This window comes from Pelodiscus sinensis, chromosome 2, assembly GCF_049634645.1.
Source record: "Pelodiscus sinensis isolate JC-2024 chromosome 2, ASM4963464v1, whole genome shotgun sequence".
NCBI classification, from domain to species: domain Eukaryota; kingdom Metazoa; phylum Chordata; order Testudines; family Trionychidae; genus Pelodiscus; species Pelodiscus sinensis.
The window spans coordinates 227,108,039-227,127,363 of record NC_134712.1 but is presented as its reverse complement, the minus strand read 5'-3'; the positions used below and the strand labels follow the sequence as shown (position 1 = coordinate 227,127,363).

Genomic DNA, 19,325 nt, shown 5'->3' with positions numbered 1-19,325 from the left:
TCTGTGGGTGCTCCACTACCATCCCTCCTTCCCTCCTTTGGAGCCCCATGCTCTACTAGCAGGCGTAGAGAAGGAACAGAGGGGCAGTGTTGCGCATACGCCTAATGGACACTAACGGCACGAGGGGAGGGCCATGATTTGTGTGCTGCATGGTGGATACTGCTAGAAAAATCTCTGGTCACTGGCACCAGGATGCACCAGCACCCGTGAGGACACACATCTCGAAGAACCACCGTTTCTGAACAAGGTGAGTAACTCTTTTCATGTGTGGGATGAAGCTGAGGTGAAGAAACCATTAGGGTGAGGATTAGAGCAACCAGCCAACCAAACGGGAGAGAAAGTCTAATAAAAAATGTAGAAAGTTCTCTGGATGTCTGAAGGTCTCTCCTTTAGCTGTTTTGGCTTTTGCAGTTGCTCTTAGCAGCTCAAGTCTGTCTGGTTCCTCTATATGGATTTTTCCCTAAGGCTAAATTGTTCTTTGAGTTGGATCAATGGAGACTCTACCTGGATCCCAGTGCTCCCAATATTTGGGGTCTTCTCTGCACAGTTGTGTATCTAGAGGAAGAGGCTGCTAGGGAGAGTAGTGGTCTTGGCTGTGTCTCATTTTACCACCTCCCACCAGCAAAGTAGTCCCTGCTTTGTGGGGTTGAGGAGGGGGACAGTGTTTTAAGGGGTAAGTGTTTTTACATGTTAATGATAATTTAGATTGTCAGCTTTTTATTTTGTATATTTTATGTCTAGATAATGGTGATAGGTAAACAATATAAATAAAAAGATTGTTATATATTAAATATTCTCTAATAGAGGAAAATAAATGTTAGAGACTTTTCAAAAATATTTTGACTATTTTAAGATATATCAGTGGAAATTTTAATGTGCTAAAATACAACTTTTCCTGAACTGTTAGAATTCATATTAACACTAATTTGCCCTTCTTTCTGAATTATTTTAATGATTTCAGCAAATCCACTGAACTGTCTGTCAAAAGGTGGGTGATGGGCTGCTACTTCACCTCATAAATCATAATTTACAAGAGGTTTTATGCCCATTTTGGGGATAAACACTTTATGCTTTGTGTTTTCAGTAGCAATGTAAAATGTAACAGATACTTAAAGCAATATGTCTGAAATACAGGCATAGAAAACTAAGGGGAAAATCACAAATGTTTAGTTTCTCTGTGGGTTGGTCTACATAGTGAACATTTTTTCCATCTGATTTCATGTTCTTAGCACTTCAACAGAGGTGGTTGATGAATTAATCTATATGATTGCCTCCTATAGATTAATAAAAGGATGTTTCTTTAGTTACAGACACTCAGCAGATCAGTTAACTCAACAGGGTTATGTTGTCATATTTTCTTTGGTGCTAAGCATACTTTTTCTTTTTTGTGCAATTGTCTTCCAGATTCACGAGAAACTGCATTATTATGAAAAACAGAGCCCTGTACCCATACTCCATGATGCAGCAGCCTTGGCAGATGATGTAAGTGTCTCCTGCTGAGATCACTGGTACCAAGTCTCCCAAAAAGCTGTCTGCAAGCAGAACTCCTCATAGTGCAAACATATGAATGTAATCCTCTGAGCTGAAATCATAAGAAGCTGCAAATGTTTCCAAAGGTGCTGTCATCACTAGGCTTATTGCTGATATTGCTTTGATTTTTATTCACGTTCTTGTTGTAAAAACATTGCAAGATAGCCTCTGTTCTGCTTGGTAACTATGTAATAGAAATTTGAGGTTGGAACTCTACTGGGAGGGAAAAGCTGTCAACTATTAGTGTTTTGAGAAGGTCACAGACAAGAGGAATGCTTTGGAAAAATAAAGACAAATGAGAGAGTTGTCCTGTTGACAGGACAAGAAAAATGACAGATAATACTACAGAAATGAGGCATATGAAATACGTAAAAAGGAGGGGTTGTCCCAAAATACCTGTTTAAAAAGAGAACATTAGTGATTTATGGATATTAGAGCTTTCCAAATTACCTTCATAACTAAAAAATAAATTATAGAAGTGGTCAGCATTGATGGAGTAGTTAATTTCCTGGTACTATAATTTTTATTTTAAAGGAAAAAAAACCAACCTGCCATTTCTTTCTATTTAGTTAATTCAAGGATTTAGATGAATTTTGCACACACCTGTATAAACTGTTACTGAATCTGAGACAGGATGGAGAAATGTTTATTAAACTGTGGTTTAGGTGAAATCCATCAGTCTTTCTTATAATAGGTGATCTCATTTTTTTTTCTTTTGGAAATGGCAATATGTTTTAGGATTAATTTCAAACATGGAGATTTGGAATCTTGATTTATTTCATAAATGTTCTTTGCTGAGTTTTTGTTTTTATATAATGCCCATATACTTTAAATAGTCATATGCTTATCTGGCATGAAACTATTGACATATTTAGGATTGCAATGCAATTTACAAAATCAAGACTATCACTGTTTGAAACATTCATAGAAAAACCCCATTTACAAGAATTTAATCATGTATCAGGAAGAGGATATCTATATCCTGTTATGGATGAAATATAATAAAATATTTACTGTGGTCTGACACTTATATTAAGTGTTTTCTTTTAAGTAACTGCATTTAGACAAATAATTGTTTTGTAAACTAGAAAGATCATTAAAATGTACTCCAAAATTGTACTCATTTAGTATCTTTTCAGACAATTTAAACCAAGTTAGAGCGTGGGTCCCTTATCTTTTGAGTGCACAACTAAAACCACTTGAAATGAGTCTAATTTCAGAAATGCTGAGAAACTACTTTCTGAATATCAGGTCCTTTTAAGATGTCTTAACTTTTGGTACCAAGTAATGAGGTACTCCAAATCTCTGAGTTCTGAAAATTTAGGCCTTTCATCTTTACTCCACAAAATATGCAATGCACATGCAATTAGTTTTTTTCTATGAGAAGTGTATGCATTTGAAATGTGAATCTGTAGATTTCTGCATAATTTTAATTTTTAAGATTTGACTTTGGTTGATATTTGAGATTTCTCTAGTGCTTTTGTCATTCTTTCTGTGTAATTTGAACAGTTCACATTATGGACCCACTCCTGTAAGGTGTATATTTCTACTGAATTCAAGCTAAGCACTTCTCAGAACTTAGTTTGTATGTGTTAACATGTAATCGGTGCATTTTTATATGATTGTTAATTTGTACACAACGTATATTGTATAACTTTAAAACATAGAATTGCGGGATTAGAGATGCATTAAATTTTGAGCAGTCTTGCTGACAACTAGTAAGGCTTCAGGAGATGTCAGAGCATGTTAGCAATGTAAAAAGACACGGGAGGTGAGGCAATATTGTATTGAATCAACTTTTATTGGAGAGAGAGACAATCTTTCTAGCTACACAGAGCTTTTCAGATCTGGTAAATGTACTAAAAGTATCACAGCTAAATACAAGATTGAACAGATAATTTAGCATAAGTAGCTAGCACATATTCTAAGGGGTCATTCAAAATGAAGTGGCCTGTTTACATCTCTGTGATCATAGAAGAAAAAGAGGGGCTTATTGGGTTACAGATTCTTGTAATCTACTATGTATTAAGGATGTGAATGGGTAACCAGAAGCAGCTCCTGTGGGTGGAGGGCTGCTATTGTCCTGTGGGACTGCTGGCTCCCAGTCTGAGTGGGCTGGGAGTTAGCAGCCTCCCACAAGGGGTGAATGCTGCCAGTTCTTCCTCTTCTCCCTTCTTGTCCCCCCTCCCAGCTACTGTTTCTGCTCAGCGCATGGCTGCAGACTCCCAACCCACAAACTCACACGGGCTGGGAGCTGGCAGCCCTCCCCACTCCCTGCTGCTGCTTCCGGCTTCTACCCCGCCCCACCCAGTGGGCTAGAATGCCCCCCTCCTACCTGCCCCCAATTGATCAGTTAACCAGTTAAACTTACCTCCATACTATATATATTTTTACATCTCTACTATATATTTGAGAGAGTTTGTGTCTATGGCTATGTCTAGACTGCAGGCTTCTTTCGAAAGAGGCTCTTTCGAAAGCATCTTTCGAAAGAGCCTCTTTCGAAAGATCGCGTCTAGACTGCAGGCGGATCTTTCGAAAGAGCAATCCGCTTTTTCGAAAGAGAGCACCCAGCGAGTCTGGATGCTCTCTTTTGAAGAAGCCCTATTTATATTGAAGAACGCCTTCTTTCGAAAGAGGAACTTTCGAAAGAAGGCGTTCTTCCTCGTGAAACGAGGTTTACCGCCATCGAAAGAAAAGCCGCGTTCTTTCGAAATAATTTCGAAAGAACGCGGCTTGAGTCTGGACGCAGGGGAAGTTTTTTCGGGAAAAGGCTACTTTTCCCGAAAAAAACCCTGAGTCTGGACACGGCCTGAGTGTGTGTCCATCTGTCTGTCTTTTCAAGAACCCCCTCCTAAACAGTAAGAGCTAGGACCACTAATTTGGTGTGCAGCTTTCTCTTATCACAGCTTAAAGCAAGGTAAGGGTTTGGTTTGCCAGGAAAATGGGATATCCGTGTAATAGGATTGGTTTACATAAAATGGAGAGGGGGTCTGTGCTATATAATGACCACATGGGGACAGTAGGGGATATGGGATAGAAAGTGGGAACAATTATATTGTATGATGACTACAAGAGGGCAGCAAGGAGCTAGAGGACAGGGATAGATATAGCACCATTGGAGCAGCTATCTATGATATATTGGACAGAGTTTGTATGTGTGTGTATGTGTCTGTGTGAGGACATGCACTCCACACTGCCAGCTGTGCCTGCTGCAGTGGCCATGGAGAGGCACTTCTTACCTGGCCTCAAGATGCTGTGCTAAGACGGCTGGAGTTGTCCTCTCTCCTTTGGGCATCCTGCATTGTGAGCCTCTTATTTCCAACCCCACCTCAAAGCAATGATTTAAATGAAGAAAAAACAAAAATTAACAGAGTTAAGGACCTGATCAAAGCAAGGTAAATCTTCTAGTAAGACATAAATGCAGGATCTTTATTAACAAAGTTATGAATTTAAACTTCGAAGCTCACCTTTTGAAAGTGTTGTTCAGATTTCCTTTGAGGATGAGGACAAATAAGTCAGATATAGATTGATTGTTTTGTGAAATATGTTCGCCCGTAGGTGTTTTCATATCACTCTGTATCTGACGTGCCCATCCTATCCTCAAAGGAAGCCTATAAAACACCTTCAAAATAAAAGCCTGGGTGCTTCAATCCATAACCTTACTACACACAAAAATAATGGCTTTAATAAAGACACTGCATTTATGGCTTATTAACCCATTAACCCCATTTTGTTGTTGTCTGACTAGAGTATTGTTAATGGGCCATTTCCCCTTGAATGGTCCCGTAGAACATGGGCTGTTTTTTCAATCTTGTATTTAGCTGTGACACTCCGAGTACCTTTCCCAAGTCTGAAGAAGAGCTTTATGTAGCTTGAAAACTTGTCTCATTCACTACCAGAAGATTGTTCAATAGAATACATTACCTCAGTTACCTTGTCCCTAGGACTGACATGGCTACGACAACAGTGCCTGTCTCACCTGCTTTTAAGAGATGTACGAGCTGCAGACTGTCCATCTCTGTATCAGTTGGACACTTACAATATGTCCGCTGTTTGAGTGAGGAGCACTCCATGGATCAATGTCATCACTGTAAAAAACTCACTTCCAGAACAAGAAAAGCTAGCGAACTCCAACTAAAAATGATACAGTTGGAGAAAACTGCTTGTCCTGCCTCAGATCCCGAACATACCACCCCACTCAGGTAGCCATCCCCTGGAGCAGCTTCGGAGAGAGGGGCTCCCACCAGGTCAAGCCCAAAGCACCATAAAATGGCTCAAGTGCCCAAGAAGAAGTTCTACTCTTTTTCAGGGACTGAGTTTCCCTCGAAAAAATGCTCGCTGCATAAAAAGCATGCCTCAGCACCCATAACATCCAAGGTGCTGGAAAAACAGGCATGCAACAGGGCTGACACTGACAAGAGCCAAGACACCAACGAGAAAGCTCATTCCTCCTCAAAAGTACCAACAGAGGTGGAGCAGAAGGCCTCTGTGTTGGCACCGGTCAAAACACTATCAGTACCAACTGTGGCACTGACCAGACCACACTCAGCTTCAGCACTGAGTGCCACCATGTTGCCTCTGACACCAACGTAAGCATCGGCCAAACACTCTGCACTGACCGTTCACACAAAATAGCTAGCACCGACTTAAGCCACGTGGCTGGCACCGCAAACTCTATTGGTACCCATACTGCTTCCTCCTGTGCCAGTACCACAGTTCACCATGACAGTGGAGCTTGTGGTTTCCTCGGGGCCGGGAATGCCCTTATTTGGCACTGATGGTACCCCGAACACATCCAGGTTCAGTCTCTCATCCGCCCCAGCCACCTCAGTGCCACCAATATCTAGTGCTGACGATGAGCTCGTTCAGACACACACCGATACCCTCCTCGTTTAAGTCCAACCAGCAGAAACAGCAATGGCAAGCACCACAGTGGCTCCCACCACCTATCCCACCCAGTTGGTCATACTGGGACCCATGGGCAGCCTACAGAACACAGCAGGCACAGTAGCCACAACAGCCATCACTAGCACCTAAATCTCAGGCTCCTACAGTCCAGTCACCAAACCATTCCAGTTCATGTGCTAATGAAGAGGAGGTAGACATAACATTCAAGGAACAGATACCCTATTCACCTCCACCCACACACATCTCTTCATCATCTCCAGAAGATACAATCATGTCCCCACCTCCAACCTCGAGGATTGATTTTAAATCATTCCAAGAACTCTTTAAGAGTTATGGATACTCTGGAGATCTCCTTGTCAGCTATGCCAGAAACCCAACATAAGCTGACAAATATATTACATGCATCTCCACCTGCCAAAATGGCCATCCCTATGAACAAAGCTCTCATGGATCCTGCGAAAACGATCTGGCAGATGCCTGCCACAATATCTCCAACCTGCAAAAGGTCAGATTGAAAATGCTACGTCATCCCTAAAGGAACAGACTTTCTGTTCTCCCATCCCACCCCAAATTCCCTGGTGGTTGATGCCATCAACCAGAGAGGGAAAGAACAAGCTGCCCAAACAGTCCCTTACAACAGAGACTGGAAGAGACTGGACCTGATGGGTTGTAAAGCATACTCATCAGCAACTCTCCAGCTCAGAATAGTCAACTCCTCGGCACTACTCGCAAAATATACATACCACATATTCCATTAGTTGTCATCTTTTAGTCTTTCCCCAACAACAAGAGTGAACAGTTTAAATCAAATATCAACGAGGAGGCACTAATCTTTAGGACGGCTTTACAAGCTGCACTAGATTTGGCAAACACCATTGCAAGATCCATGGATTCTGCTGTTTTCACTAGGCAGATATCTTGGCTTCAGCTTTCAGGATTCCTGAGAGAAATCCAGACCACAGTCAAAGACTTGCCTTTCAAAGGCACCAAACTCTTTTCTGAATCCACAAATGCCTCACTCCATACCCTGAAAGATTTGTTGGCCACACTAAAGACACTCACAAAAATAAAACAGGGAAGGTCAGTCACACAGAGGTACAGACGCACACTCTTCAACCAGCAGCCAAGACACTATAACAACAGGCACTGGTCATGCCAAAGCAGGTGCAGACAGGCCTCAGAGCAGACATCTCAACCACCATCAACATCCCAACAAGCATTTTGAAGCACTGGGTGTGGGTTTGACAGACCCAGTTTTTCCATGGCAGCAATCCAAGTCTTCTATAACATTTGACAGCAGACTAGCTGCATTCTATCCAGCTTTGCACACTATCACCAGCAACAGGTGGGTGCTGGAAATCAGAACTGGTTATTGCATGCCATTTTTAGTTATCCCTCCCTCCCAACCCCCCTTGCCCGTCTCTCTTCAGGGACCCCTCTTACAAATATGTACTCATACAAGAGGCAGAACACCTTCTGCGGCTAGGTGCCACAAGAGCACAGAAGCAAGAGATTCTAGTCTCACTACTTCCTTACTGCAAACAAGATGGGCAGAGGGAGGGGATGGAGACCAATATTGGACCTCCGCAAAATCAACTGCTTAGTCCAGTCCCAGTGATTCAAGATGGTAACCCTCGCCGCTATGATTCCTGCCTTGGAAAAGGGAGCATGGCCGTCTACCCTCGATCTCCAGGAAGACTTATTATCATATCTCAGTATATCTGTCACACGGACACTTTCTGTGGTTTACAATAAGGGACCTACACTTCTGTACAGAGTGCTACCATTCGGACTCTCAACAGCCCCACAAGTCTTCTCAAAAGTCCTGGCAGTGGTAGCTGCACATTTGCGCAGAATGGGGATCACAATATTCCCATGCTTAAATGACTGCCTTCTAAAGGACAACACAGCGCATGACATAGATCAAGTGGTCAAAACCACCAGAGCCCTAATCGACAGCCTGGGGCTTCAGATAAATCTACCAAAGTGCACACTAACTCCTATCCAGATGTTGGAATTTATAGGAGGGCAATAGCCTCATTGCCAGAACACAGATTATCAGCAATCAAAGACCTCATATTGCTAGCACAGACCAGTCCATCCATTACAGCCCGACACTGCCTACAACTTTTAGGGCATATGGTGCCAGCCACATTTATGGTACCACATGCCCGCCTCCACATGCAGCCCCTCCGGGCATGGTTACACACAGTATACAGGCCGCATATCCATCATATAAACTAGTGGTTCTCAACCTTTTTTATACTGGGGATCAGCAAGTCTGTTCACAAATTTGTGGCAGACCGGCAACATTTACATATCAGCATATTCATTATGAAAATAAGAAATATGCAAATAAAACATTTCCTGTTTGCCAAAATATGTACCCCCCACTCCCGCATACACTCCAACCCTGACTCCTGCAGGCCCCCCCCATATTATTTTATTCAGCTCTAGCGGCCAGAGCAGCCACCCACCGGACGGAGCAGATCTCAGCCCCCGCCATGCAGCAGGTTTCATCCCCCTGCTCCCCACAGCAGGTCCCAGCCCCCTCCCCACTCTCCCAGAAGACCTCAGCCTCCCCTGTCATGCAGCCGCAGGAGGTCCCAGCCTCCCCTTCAAGTGGCAGGCCCCAGCCCACCTCCCCTCTCCCAAGCAGTCCCCACCCACCCACCCCATGGCCATGGCACAGCTCCTGCCCCCGGAACAGGCCTTGGCTGCTCACCACGTGTCTGTGGTGCAGGCCCCACCTCTGGCTGTTGAAACAGGTTCCGACTGCTCACCACGTGGCCGTGACTCAGATCCCACCCCCGGAACAGGCCTCAGCTGCTCATCACATGGCCATGGTCTCCCCCCCCTCCCCCCGACCCAGCACCGCAGACATTCTCCACACGGCCTCGCCAGCTGGGCTGTGTAGCGGCTGTTGGAGCTGGAATCAGGGCCACAGTGAGGCTGCCACAGTAGAAGGAGCCTCACTGTGGCTCCATCTCCAGCCCTGCCCCATTCAGCCTGCTGCTGCATGGTGAAATGGGTGGAAAAGAATTCCCTCATAGTGAACCCCAGCAAGTGGGGCTAATTAAAAACTGGAGGCATGGCCAAGCAATGTGCCACTGCCCAGCAAGCTGGTGTTCATGGACTGCGACTGGTCTGCGGACCAGCGATTGGGAACTGCTGATATAAACAAACACCTTCCTATGCCAGGGAAGATAAAGACCTCACTCACATGGTGATCTCTGCATGACAATGGTATGCATAGGGATCCCCTTCTAACAACTGCCAACACCACTAACAGTTATGATGAACCTTTGCTTCTAGGCTGGGGAGCTGTCACTATGTGTGTAGATACGGGGTGCTGGCTAACCAAATAAACTCTGCAAAACCTGTCTCTGTGATTCCCAGAGAGAAGTTATTCAATCTAAGTCCCTCTGAGAGTCAAAAACAAAAAACCAAGACTAGTTCCTCGCTGCCACCACCCAAGTGATTCCAAGAAAATCAGGGAAGAGATCACTTGGGAAATCCCCTCTGTAAGGTAAAGCTCTCCCCTCTGCCCCAACCTCCATTTTGCTTGGAGTTGAGAATCCACAGACAACAACGTACTCTGCCTTTGTAACTAGGCACTTAGTCCTAAGGACGCAACAATCAACCAATACTTGGATAGATGGTAAATAGCCACAATTTTATATATATATATATATATATAATGTACACTCTCTCTCTCTCTCTCTCTCTCTCTCAGGGAAAGTCCCTGGGCTGTAATCTTTAGTTACAAAAGGGAAAACAATTAACCACCTCGGACATGATTTCCAAACCCCAAACAAGGAAAACAATAAACCCTGAAGGACTAGCTAAACTTTTCCCTACTTATGCATTTTAAGAAGTCCGTTCATAGAGAGAGAAGCATCTCCCTCAATACCTGGGAGAAACTGCTTTGCTTTTAAACAAAGAAGAGAGAAAGAAAACCCCCTCTTATCTCGTTTGAAATTCCTACCTGCATTTTTATTGGCTAACTGCCTGAATCCTTTGCTGGTCAGCACTCCTCCTGATCATGACAGGTGCATGCTTCAATCAGTCCATGCACAGTGGGCCCAGAGGAAGCCAAACAACATACCAACCTACTCGAGCTTAGGGCAGTCTACAGTGCCTGTGTATACTTTATCCCGCTGATCCAAAACAGAACAGTCTAAATACTTATGGACAATGTCACTATGATGTACTATATGAACCAGCAGGGAGAAGCTCAGTCCTCTCGGCTCTGTTGGGAAGCAATTCACCTGTGGGAATGGTGCATCCCATGAAAACATAAACCTAGTTGCAACTTATTTCCCTAGCAAGGACAACATTTTTGCAGACAACCTAAGTAGACACTTCCCACAGAACCACGAGTGGGAAATCAACCCATCAGAACTGACACACCTTTTCCAGAAGTGGGATTTCCTGATGGTGGACCTATTTGCCATCCACATGAACATTTGTTCCCGTACTATTGCTCAAAAGCAGGCATAGGCCCTCACTCTCTAGGGGATGTGTTCAGCATAAAGTGGGAAGTGCCTCTGTCCTGTGCATTCCCCCTGCTCCCACTTCTCCAACATGTGATTCTCAGGATTAAACAGGACAGGGCCACAGTGATCCTCGTAGCTCACAAATGGCCCAGACAAACTTGGTACCCATATCTCTTATGGATAACCATACTACCACCACTTCCTTTTCTACCAGTCCAAACCCTGCTCACACAACGCATCAGACAGAGATAGCATCCCGCCATACATGCTACATCTTCATTCATGGATGCTGGCTGCTTGACTTCCATGGAGAGGTCAATCCTAGAACCAGTACAGCAGATCCTCATGAATTGCGGCAGACCTATGACCAGGAAAACATACAAACAAAAATGGTACCAGTTCATGGTTTGGTGCTCAGACCTTAACTATGCTCTGGCTTATACGGAGGTCGCACAGATATTACAGTACCTCCTAGACCTGCACCGCACTGGTCTGTCCTTGAACTCTATCAGGGTACATCTCACTGCCATTTCAGCTCTCCATCCTCCATTACAGGGGTACTCTGCTTTTAGTCACCCATTGATCAAATGATTCCTATGGGGCCTACACAATATGTTTCCACCACTAAAAGACCCCACTCCCGCATGGGACCTGAACCTCATACTCAGGCGAGCTCTTTGAGCCTCTCGCCACCTATTCCCTGTTATATCTATCCATGAAAGTGGCCTTCTTTGTCACAGTCACTTCTACATGAAGAATAGGAGAGCTGGGAGCTCTCACAGCAGACCCTTCATACACCGTATTCCATAAGGACTGTGACTGGGTGTACCAAACCTGCACTGGCCATTGAGGGGTTAACCAGGCTTGCTGGGCTGAGAAGGCCCCTCCCCTGCTGAGCATGCTCCAACTGCAGAGGCAGAATAAAGGCCACAAGAGCAGTTCAGTTGGGGCTGACCAGTGGAGGGAAAGGAGCTCCTGCTAGAGCATAGGAGCAACTGCCCCCACTGGACCAGCCGCAGCCTCCACACCAGCCGCAGTTGCTGCACCAGCCATAGCCACTGCATCAACCGTAGACAATGACGATGAGGATGCAGCAGCGTCCGCCAACACAGGTGGGGACTACGTCGGCCAGGGAATCAGGGTAGGAAGCAGTCCAGGGCAGGGAGCAGGAGGCCTCTTAGTGAACTTAGCGTGTTTCGGGGGAACTCCCTGCCAAGACAGTGGTGGGAACCACTTACCATTGATAGGACCTTGGGCTGGGGCCCGGTGGAAAGGAAGGGTCCAGGTCCCCGTATTCCCCCAGTCCTTGCCCTCCCAGAGAGGGGAGCCTTTACGGTGAACTATAGACTCAGCTGCTGGGCCATATTTATGCCAGACAGGGGGTGCAATAAACTTGGCCGCTGGGCCACACTACCCTGCTGACCGGGGTGTAGGGAACTAGGCCCTGGGCCCAAACGCCTGGATTAGAAGGACTTTAGCTGAGGAAATTTCATGAGGGCGAAGCTGATCCGCCCGGCCCTATTGGGGGTTTGGGCGGCGCACCCCATGATAAGGATAAAGAGATCTTACATACACATCCCAAATTCCTCCCAAAGGTATTTACGTCGTTTCACTGCAATGAATCTATATACTTACCTGTCTTCTTCCCGAAACCCCATAAGGACCACAGGGAGATGGCACTTCATACCTTAGATGTCCATAGGGCACTCACTTTCTACTTACAATGCACAAAAGCCTTCCATAGAGTGCCACGGCTCTTTGTCTCATCTACAGAGAGATCACATATCAAAAGACTATCTAAATGGGTACCAGATTATAGACACTTAGCATATACCACATCTAGAAAGGAGCCCTTGCCCATCATACAGGCTCACTCTACAAGAGCTATGGCAGCATCAATGGCATTCCTACAGGGTGTGCCAACTGAACAAATCTGCAAGGCTGCCACATGGGCCTCGATAAACACATTCATGCAGCATTATGCCATTCAGACTTTTGTATATTGTGAAATCCATTTTGGCTGAATAATACTCTTGGTCACTGACTCATATGCTCCAAAGCTTCCATCGCCAAATGCGACTATTGCTTTGTAATCACCTAAAGTAGAGCACCCAGGAGGACACAAGGAGGAGGAGAAGGACACAAGGAGGAGGAGGAGGTGGAGGTGGTTACTCACGCTGTGCAGTAACTGGAGTTCTTCAAGATCGTTGTCCTTGTCGATGCTCCACCACCCATCCTTCCTCCCCTCTGCTTTGAACTCATCTACATCCAGGTAAGAAAAGGAATTTAGGAGACAGTTGGTTCCATAGGCATAGTAGCCATTTCAAATGTCACGTGCTGGTGCCCTGCATGTGCAGCCAATCATGGGCACTGCTATCTAAAATCTTCAATTAGAGGCGCAGCAGTGCTCAGGCACCTAAGGTGGCGCACCCACGGGGACAACAATCTTGAAGAACTCCAGTTACTGCACAGGGTGAGTAACATTCCCTTTTAAAACTGTTATTTGAATCAGTACTGTGCAGATATAAAGGCTTTCCCGACTGTCTATCCAAACCCTCAAATGTCTGGATTCCAGTACCCACTCTCTGCATAATAGGCTTTTGGCATAATCTTCTATCTCCCAAACATCATGACAATTAATTAGCACCAAATAATAATTTATCCAATAAACAATATACATACATTTTACCACAACTTTCAAAGAGACATATAAACAATATTACTGCTTCAATCAAGTTTCATTATGAATGTCAACATTTCCTTCTGATCTTGAATCAAAGCTATAGTAACAGACAAGGATTTTTTTCACGTCATAAGACCTGAGCAGATACCTACCACTCTACTGTTCTAACAATACAAGTTTTCATTTCAAAGTTTTATTTTAGCCTAATGTAGCAGCCCACTTATTATTTATGCATTTTCACAACAACTTCTTTAAAGGTCGACCATGGCTCATTCAGCCTCGTAGCTGGTTAGCCTTTCTGGTCATCAGATGTCATAATATTTCAATTAGGTAATATTGCGGATGTTGCTAGGTAAGACTCATTCGTTCCCCTAAAGGGAGAATTTCAGAAGAGCATCTCTTCCTGAAATCCTCCATTTATTCAGTACCCAAAGTACACAACCTACGTCACACCAGAAATAACCGCTTACATGTAAAAAAAAACCCATACAAAATAATGTACTACTTGCAGAAATAATAGTTGTGGCAGCTTTTATACACATACTGGCAAAAATTTTCTTTCCTGTAGGCAATACCAGTGATATTGTAGATGCTTTATATTTTTATACTGATAGTGTATCCTTTGGGGTGAGAAAATTATTTTCTTTATTTTGCTTTTTCAACTATTCAGGGCTTTCCCCCCAGATTTATAAGATGTTTTTAAAAAATACTTTTGAGAACAATTCTTCGCTGCAAGGTGCAATCTTTTTGTTGATTTGTGTCTATGTATCCGGCACAAGTATTTCTAGCTGTTTTATCTTCTGAGAACTATCCACAGTGTGCTTGGGTTTGGTTGTTGGGTCCTCACCCAGAATTTCATCCAGTTCTTTATAAAATTGGCATTTTTGGGGTGCACCACCAGAATGGCTGTTTGCCTCTGCCTTGTGGTAGGCCTGCTGGAGCTCTGTGATCTTGCTTCTGCATTGTAGGGTATCTTGCTGATATCCCCTGGCACACAGTGCTTGAGAAATGTGACTGTACATGTCCCAGGTCACCTGCAGCTCCGATTGCACCAAATCTTCACCCCACACACCAATTAGATCCAAAAGCTCTACTTTACTACAACCAAGGGAGCATTTAGGTCTAGAGATGCCACCCCTGTTTCCTGAGAATGCCATGAAGACCACCACACAATGTGCCAGGGACTCAGGAAATGGATTTAAATTCCCTGGGGCTTGCAAGTGGGAGGAGAGCATTATGTGGCTGAAGGGCAGCTGAATTCAAGTTGATGTCCAGAGAGGCTAAACAGGGCACTGTGGGATACATGCTGGAGTCCAACCAACTTGACACAAACCTGTCTGATGCATACCTCATGATTGTTGACACCATTCTGACAAAAGTCTCGTGCAGAGGTGGAAGCTTTCTGTTGCGATAATATGCCGATTCTAGCGACATTTGTTGCGCTATAGCCTGGACAATCAGCAGTTTTTGTCATTCATAGGTACTTTTTCTCGACAGAAAGTGCAAGTGTAGACAAGGCCTTACTCATTAAAGAATAGATCTTTGTTAGCGAATTTGCAGTTGGTAGACTTTAATCAATTGTAATGAGCAGCATGAAGCCAAGGCAAGAGATGACAAAGGGAAGCTGCCCAGGAAGACGCACTAGGAGCTTGTATTTTCTCAGATCATACTGAGCTTCTTAAAACTAACTGTTTGAAAAATCATGCTACACTAAACCTCAGTCACCAGTTGCATTACTTGGTTTTATGTGCCTGAAACATTTCACTCTGATGACCTCTTAAGCTGCTTTCCTATTGTAGAGTACATTATTAATATAATAATAATATTTATATCTTATGTAGAAAAATACTGCTGTAGATGATCAACATTTGTTTGTGTGAGTCAGAGTTAAACAGTTATTGGAATGTATATGGTAAACTTTCTCGTCAATCTTATTATTTCTAACTCTGAATTTTAAGCTAATGGCAAAAATATGGAAATTATTCTTATTATCTATTTTCATGTTTTTAATGCTTACAGTTTTATAACTGTATTCTGGAGATAGTTACATTGTTCACAATAGTAATTTCTTTTGAATATCTTTTTGTATGATTTCTGTGAACTGAAATTAATTTTAACTTCATTATTCTAGGCTAGGCTTCAGTGATGTGAAAAATATGTCCTGGAAAAATATGACACTTGAAATCCTGTAGTACTGAAAATATGCATCTTAAATTCAAATTATTAAAAAATTTAGCGATAAGAAAAATTAAAACATGCTTTGAGATTAAATTTTAGACTGGTGTTCTATTGTTCACCAAACCACAAAGTCATAATATTGCCAAACATAAATTACTGATTGTGTAGTTAGGATATTCTTTGTGCATTTTGTGTACTTGAATAGCTAGTGACCTGTTATAGACCATAGTATGATTATAACCTACTTTTCGTTTTAACAAGCTACTTACCATGTATGTGTAAACATAATAAAAGGTTCAGACTGCCTGCTCTGTAGGGGCACTCTGCTTTACTATACTAGCCCTAAACAGCAACACTACTGTGGGTTTTTGGAAGCAGTGTAGATTTCACCACCTCATTGAAAAGCAATTTTTTATAGACAGTGTCAAAGCTTGATCCAGTAGTTTTTACAAATAGTCCTTTGTCTGCATGCAAAGGACCATTCACTTAAATGAAGTGCTGGGATTTGCTCTCATTGCTATAAATCAGAAAATGTGATCTGGCTGCATTATTGCCAGATATGATTACTTGAATTAAACTGAGCCGAAAGGCCTGGCTTAAATCTGGTCCACTGAGAGCCAGAAAAGAAGCGCAATGATTGATGGTCTGGGTTTTTTTCTTCATACTGGCTTCTGTTTAAACATATTGGAAAGTAATAACCTTGAACGCGATAGAGTCTCAGTTGTCACTGAGGCACTGGGTAAAACAATGCTTTTGCTAATGTTCTTTGTGTCAATTCAATCTCCCTCACAGCTGGCTGAGGAGCTGCAAAGCAAGCCATTGAACCCTGAGATCGGAGAGTTGTTGAAGCTCCTGTCAAAACCAAATATCAAGGTGAGGATGTTTTACACTTGCAAAACACACACATACCCATTTTCTAATGCTCCTGACATTTAGTCTGTTTCAGTCATTGTTTCAAATACTAGGAAGGAATGACTCAGTATTTATAGCAAAAATGTACTGCAAGAAAGGCAGTTAGCATTACCAGTACATTATAATGTTGTTACTGACCTTCACAAAAGTTTCTGTGGAGAGGTATTAGTTATTTACAAAAATTGTTCAAAAAAAATTAAGCAAGTAAATTTACACAATAAAATATTTCTTCAGATGTCTTTTAATAAAAGTGTAAAAATGTTGAAACCACTATTCTGATCTGTTCAGAATCATAGAATACTAGAACTGGAATAGACCTTAAAAGATCATCAAGTCCAGTCCCCTTCCCTCATGGTGGGACCAAGCACTGTCTAAATCAGGGGTTAGCAACCTTCTGAAATGGAGTACCAAGATTTAACCTTCCTTCCCTGGGCCATGCTGCTTTCTTGGGAGGGGGGAGGGACTTTCTCCACTGCACACCCTGAGGACCACCTGGGTCAATGCAAACCTTTTCGTGGGCCACCACAAGCTAATGGAAGCTCACTGTTAATTGCTTTATTATACCCAAGCCTTTTTGCTAGTGCTGCAGTTAGGGAGAATTAATTTAGTTAGTTTAATTTAAATTATTGAATAGATTAAGCATTTTAACTTTCTCATGTTGGTTTATCAAACTTTATTTAAAATGAATTTTGATAAACCAACACATTCATTTATGTCCAACACCGAAGGTTTCAATGTTTTCTTTATTTATGGCAGGGGTGGAGAACCTTTTTTGGTGCAGGGGCCACTGACCCGCAGAAAAATCAGTTGGTGACCACACAAGTCAGAAGCAAAAAACCTCCTCCGAAAAGCCCCAACCCTCACTGATGTGGCCCCCCAGCTGGGATATCTCACTCTTCTGGCACTCCAGGCAAGGGGAAGGGACAGGGAGGACTGAGGCCAGATTTATTTTTCTGAGGTTCCAGAGTTAGTGGATTTTGTGGACCCTCTTAGGCTCTGGGGTGGGAACAAAAATAAGGGGTTCAATGTGTGGGACAAGGCTGCCAGCGAGTGGGATAGGGATGCAAGATTTGGGCGGGAAATGGAGTGCAGGATGGTGTGAGGAGGCCAGGTTCTGGAAGGGAGTTTGGCAGCAGGAGAGGGTAGGGGGTGGGAGTATGAGAGGGAGTGTAGCCAAATAGCTAGTTGGAGAAGGAGACAAAGACATGGGGAGTAAAGGAAAGTGCAACTTCTGCAAAGTAAAATTTATCTCCCCCCTTACATCTTCCCTCTGCTCCAGCCTTGCTCCCCACAGACCCATGGCCACCCCCCAGCATGATCCCCTGCATCTCCCCATGTCCCTCAGTGCAACCTCTGCTCCCACCTATTCTGCCCTTACATCCTCCTTCACCCCCTCCCCCCATCCTACTCCCACATCCGTGCCCCCAGCATACTCACTGGCAGGGCAGCAGCGCTTGGTCTCACAGCCCCCTGGGAGCAGTGCTAGGGCAAGGAGGTGAAAGAGGGGAGCTGAGTCGCTTCCCTGCCCAGCCCAGCCTTTTGCCAGGGCTTGCCACTCACCTGTAGGCTGCACCTTCGGGGCTAAGGTGAGCAGAACTTGAGGCTGCCCCAGCCTGGTTCCAGTCCAGCCTGGCACAGCAGCATGTGAGGGAAGGAGCTCCCCACCTCCACACACAGCTCATGGGGAGCAGCACGGCACAGCCCGGGCCCTGGTGCCCACATGTGACTGGCCGCCCAGGCCCGATCTGCAGAGCAACCCCAACTCAACTCCCTCCCATAGTAGGAGGTAGAACTGGTGGGTGTGTGTGTGTGTGGGTGTGGGTGTGTGTGAACCCCTTAGTTCCCAGGAGCCGCATGCCCAGGCTGGGCAAGGGTAGCCCCAGCTCTGAGGAGCTTAGTGCAGGGTGTTGCCAGGCACCCTTGGCCTGTACGCTATGCCACGCGTGCCTCTCCCACCCTGCTTCCCCTCTCATCACAAAGCCAGAGCTGGCCCTCCATCCTGCAGCTGCGTGGCAATCCTGAGGTTCGCAGGGCTGAGCTTCCACCCTGTGTGCCACAGAAAACCAGCTCGCATGCCGCAGATTTCCAACCGCTCATCTAAATCATCCGATAGATGTCTATCCAACCTGCTCTTAAATATCTCCAGAGATGGAGATTCCACAACCGCCCTCACAGTTAAGAAGGTTTTCCTAATATCCAAGCTAAACCTCCCGTGCTGCAGTTTAAGCCCATTGCTTCTTGCCCTATCCTCAGAGGCCAAGGGAAACTATTTTTCTCCCTCTTCCTTGTGACACCCTTTTAGATACTTGAAAACTGATATTCTCAGTCTTCTCTTTTCTAAACTAAACAAGCCCAGTTCTTTCAGTCTTCTCTTATAGGTCATGTTTTCTAGGCCTTTAATTATTTTTGATGCTCTTCTCTGGACCTTCTCCAATTTTTCCACATCTTTCTTGAAATGTGGTGCTCAGAACTGGACACACTAATCCAACCAAGGCCTAATCAGATTGCTTCTTTTGCACAAAAAAACCCTGTTCCTCATCCACACATAGAAAGAGGAATACCTATTGCACAAAAAACTCTCTGCTCTTTCAATTTTTTTGCATAAAAACGCACTT

General features: G+C 44.2%; 1 protein-coding gene across 9 annotated transcripts in view; it reads left to right on the top strand.

Annotated features, from left to right (window-relative positions):
• The window catches only part of MPP7 (MAGUK p55 scaffold protein 7), a 304,899-nt gene that overhangs the window by 158,895 nt on the left and 126,679 nt on the right, over positions 1-19,325 (top strand). For 7 of the 9 annotated variants that reach the window (XM_075922585.1, XM_075922584.1, XM_075922583.1 and 4 more), the window contains 2 exons: positions 1,405-1,482; positions 16,591-16,671. In XM_075922585.1, coding sequence (XP_075778700.1) covers positions 1,405-1,482; positions 16,591-16,671 — 159 coding nt within the window. Of the gene's footprint in view, positions 1-1,404; positions 1,617-16,590; positions 16,672-19,325 lie in introns of all 9 variants that reach the window. The other 2 variants (XM_075922586.1, XM_075922587.1) reach the window with 1 other exon arrangement.